Genomic DNA, 3,742 nt, shown 5'->3' on the forward strand with positions numbered 1-3,742 from the left:
AATATGAAATAATAAGATTAATTAATTAATAATAAAAGAAAAAGTTAAAAACAAAATAATGAGTTAAATTAACAAAGAAAGAACAAAATAATCTAGCAAGCGTAATAAAAAGAAAAAGTAAAAAGAGTATAATTGTTATAAATTTGTTTTTATAATTAAAAATGACACAATCCAAAATAAATAAACTTTTTATCAAATGTGTGTGCTGGAGCAAAAAGTATAAAATAATAAAAAATGAATAATAAAGAACTAAAATTTGAAACGAAAATCAAGTTAAAATAGATAAAAAATTTTTGTTTTAATAAAAATCAGAAAAATGATGAGAATTTCTATTAGAAAAATTATTTATTTAAATAAATTGAAAATTAAATATACAAAAAATATCAATAATAATAAAAATAATATTTTTAAATTAAATATACTTCAGATCAATATGGAGAACCTAATGAGACAAGAGAGAAGAATTTAAAAACTTTTTATTAATAAAAATAAATTGAAAGGATATTAATAAAAAATAAATAATTACCTCTTCTAATTCTTTGTAATATTTAATCTATTACATCATTTTTTTTTTTCAAAAATATTGAATTAGCAATTAAAAGAAATAAATTAATTTATTATATATATATATATATATTTATAGTACCCTAGGGTACTGCCTTTTCAAGGCTACATACACGAATAATAATAATAATTTATTATAAATTTGACACAATGGGTTATTTATTATTCTAGTTGGTTTGCATATCCATTATCCTTTATATCATAGTATCTAATTAATCATGATAAATAAAAAATAGATTGAAATTTAGAGGTTACAATTTGTAAACCCTAAAATTCTTTAATATGATTGATGGATAGATAATATTTAAGATTAAAATCTAACTGACACATAAAAGTTTGGAATATTTATGAGTTAATAAAATATAATATAAAATAACAAGAAATGTTTAAAATGATTTGTTCGTTTTTGGCGAAACTGGAGGGTTAGCTAAACAGAATTAATTTATTTAACTAAATTTAATTTTTAATTTTTATTATATTTTATAATCTATTGAATAACTTACAAAAATATAATTTTTTATAAATTTAAAAACAATAATAATCTATCTTTCTATATTTTAATAAAACATAAAATATTCTATTATTTAAACATTTAGCTTTTATTCTTCCTTTTCGCCACTTGTTTATCAAAAAAAATAAATTCTAAAGACAACTAATCTTTTTGATTTAATGCACTTATTTAATATTTAGAATTTTTACGATTTATTGATGGATTTAATATATCTTTTTTTTTAAAAACTTGTGTAAATTTTAAATAATTACTAAATAAAATAAACTTTTAAATTAAAAATTATTTCTTAAATTAATAAATAAAATAACATTAGTGCAATAAAAAAAGAAAAATCAAATAAATTCAAAGAGCTTTTTTGTTTTATATTCATTTTAAGAATTAAAAATATCACAATCCAAAACGAATAAACTATATTTACCGAAACTTAAGTGTCAATTTTGAGAGATTAATGCAATTTGCTAGAGCAGAACCTAAGCCTAAAGCATCTTTAAAACTAATTCTTTTGCATCTTTTTAAATATTGAAGAAAAAATAAAAAATAAAATAGTTTATAAAAAGGAAAAAATGAAGAAAAAATATGAAATAATAAGATTTATTAATTAATAATAAAAATTAAAAGTTGAAAATAAAACGATGAATTAAATTAACAAAGAAAGAAAGAAAAAGCAAGCACAATAAAATGAAAAAGAAAAAAGAGTTTTATTTTTTTAAATTAGTCTTTATAATTAAAAATATCATAATCCAAAACAAATAAACTGTTTTTTACTCAAGTTATAGTGTCAAATTTGAAAGATTAATGCAATTTGCTAAAGCAAAACCTAAACCTGATGCACCTTCATCACCAATTTTAGTATTGCCCCTTTTTAAGTATTGAAGAAAAAATATATAATTAAATAGTTAAATAGAAGGAAAAAATGAAGAAAAAATATGAGATTAATTAATAGTAAATTTAAAAATTGAAAATAAAATGATGAATTAAATTAACAAAGAAAGAACAAAAAAAAAGCACAATAAAAAGTGAATAAAAATGAGCTTTACTGTTTTAAATTTGTTTTAATAATTAAAAATATCACAATCAAAAATAAATAAACTGTTTTTACTCAAGATCAAGTGTCAAATTTGAGAGATTAATGCAATTTGCTAAAGCAGAACTTAAGCCTAATACACCTTCATCACCAATTTTATTGCTCCTTTTTAAATTTTGCAGAAAAAATATATTATTTAATAGTTAATTTGAAAGAAAAAATATGAAATAATAAGATTAATTAAATAAAAATAAAATTGAAAGTTAAAAATAAAATGATGAATTAAATTAACAAAGAAAGAACAAAAAAATTAAGCACAAAAAAGAATTTTATTGTTATTTTTTATAATTAAAAATATCACATTCCAAAACAAATAAATGTTTTTACATAAGATGAAGTGTCAAATTTGAGAGATTAATGCAATTTACTAAAGCAGAACTTAAGCCTAATACACCTTCATCACCAATTTCATTGCTCCTTTTTAAATTTTGTAGAAAAAATATATTATTTAATAGTTAATTTGAAAGAAAAAATGAAGAAAAAATATGAAATAATAAGATTAATTAAATAAAAATAAAATTGAAAGCTAAAAATAAAATGATGAATTAAATTAACAAAGAAAGAACAAAAAAATTAAGCACAAAAAAGAATTTTATTGTTATTTTTTATAATTAAAAATATCACATTCCAAAACAAATAAATGTTTTTACCTAAGATGAAGTGTCAAATTTGAGAGATTAATGCAATTTGCTAAAGCAGAACCTAAGCCTGATGCACCCATTGCACCAATTTAATTTCCACTTTTTAAATATTGAAGAAAAAATATGAGATAAAAAGATTAATTAATTAATTAATTAATAATAAAAGTAAAAGTTAAAATTTAAATGATGAGTTAATTTAAGAAAGAAAAAAAAAGCAATCACAATAAAAAGAAAAAGAAAAAAGAGCTTTATAGTTTTAAATTAGTTTTTATAATTAAAAATATCACAATCCAAAACAAATAAACTGTTTTTACTCAAGATCAAGTGTTAAATTTGAGAGATTAATGCAATTTGCTAAAGCAGAACCTAAGCCTGATGCACCCATTGCACCAATTTAATTCCAGCTTTTTTAATATTGAAGAAAAAATATATCATTAAATAGTTAATTTGAAGGAAAAAGTGAGGAAAAAATATGAAATAATTAGATTAATTATTAGAATAAAAATTGAAAATAAAATAATGAGTTAAATTAACAAAAAGAACAAAAAAAAGTAATCACAAAAAAAAGTTTTTTTGTTGTTAATTAGTTTTTATAATTAAAAATATCATAATCGAAAATAAAATAAATTGTTTTTACTTAAGTTTAAGTGTCAAATTTGAGAGATTAATGCAATTTGCTAAAGCAGAACTTAAGCCTAATACACCTTCATCACCAATTTTATTACTCCTTTTTAAATTTTGTAGAAAAAATAAATAATTAAATAGTTAATTAGAAGAAAAAAGTGAAGTAAAAATATGAAATAATAAGATTATTTAATTAATGATAAAAGTAAAAGTTAAAAATAAAAAGATGAGCTAAATCCACATAGAAAGAACAAAAAAGCAAGCACAATAAAAAGAAAATGAAAAAAAATTTTTATTGTTTTAAATTAGTTTTTATAA

General features: G+C 18.5%; 3 protein-coding genes across 3 annotated transcripts in view; 1 reads left to right on the forward strand and 2 right to left on the reverse strand. All coding sequences in view use genetic code 6, as the record gives it.

The window, feature by feature from the left end:
* Positions 1 to 62, forward strand: part of TTHERM_00869590 (hypothetical protein) — a gene marked incomplete at both ends in the record, with an annotated part of 350 nt that extends 288 nt beyond the window's left edge. Inside the window, one exon of the mRNA XM_971641.3 lies at positions 1 to 62. This exon is cut by the window's left edge and continues 162 nt beyond it. Coding sequence (XP_976734.3) covers positions 1 to 62 — 62 coding nt within the window.
* A 366-nt stretch (positions 63 to 428) lies between these two features.
* TTHERM_000869600 (hypothetical protein) lies at positions 429 to 752 on the reverse strand (the record flags this gene model as incomplete). Its single annotated transcript, XM_012795293.1, has 3 exons — positions 429 to 472; positions 527 to 553; positions 647 to 752. The coding sequence occupies 3 exons, from the start codon at positions 750 to 752 to the stop codon at positions 429 to 431; spliced, it is 177 nt and encodes a 58-aa protein (XP_012650747.1).
* A 311-nt stretch (positions 753 to 1,063) lies between these two features.
* The window catches only part of TTHERM_000869611 (cyclic nucleotide-binding domain protein), a gene marked incomplete at its 5' end in the record, with an annotated part of 5,393 nt that continues 2,714 nt past the window's right edge, over positions 1,064 to 3,742 (reverse strand). Inside the window, 8 exons of the mRNA XM_012795294.1 lie at positions 1,064 to 1,287; positions 1,494 to 1,583; positions 1,841 to 1,933; positions 2,175 to 2,264; positions 2,487 to 2,576; positions 2,810 to 2,899; positions 3,115 to 3,204; positions 3,438 to 3,527. Coding sequence (XP_012650748.1) covers positions 1,191 to 1,287; positions 1,494 to 1,583; positions 1,841 to 1,933; positions 2,175 to 2,264; positions 2,487 to 2,576; positions 2,810 to 2,899; positions 3,115 to 3,204; positions 3,438 to 3,527 — 730 coding nt within the window. The 3' untranslated portion in view covers positions 1,064 to 1,190. The remainder of the gene's footprint in view (positions 1,288 to 1,493; positions 1,584 to 1,840; positions 1,934 to 2,174; positions 2,265 to 2,486; positions 2,577 to 2,809; positions 2,900 to 3,114; positions 3,205 to 3,437; positions 3,528 to 3,742) is intronic.

The sequence above is a fragment of the Tetrahymena thermophila genome (assembly GCF_000189635.1).
Source record: "Tetrahymena thermophila SB210 genomic scaffold scf_8254822, whole genome shotgun sequence".
NCBI lineage: Eukaryota > Ciliophora > Oligohymenophorea > Hymenostomatida > Tetrahymenidae > Tetrahymena > Tetrahymena thermophila.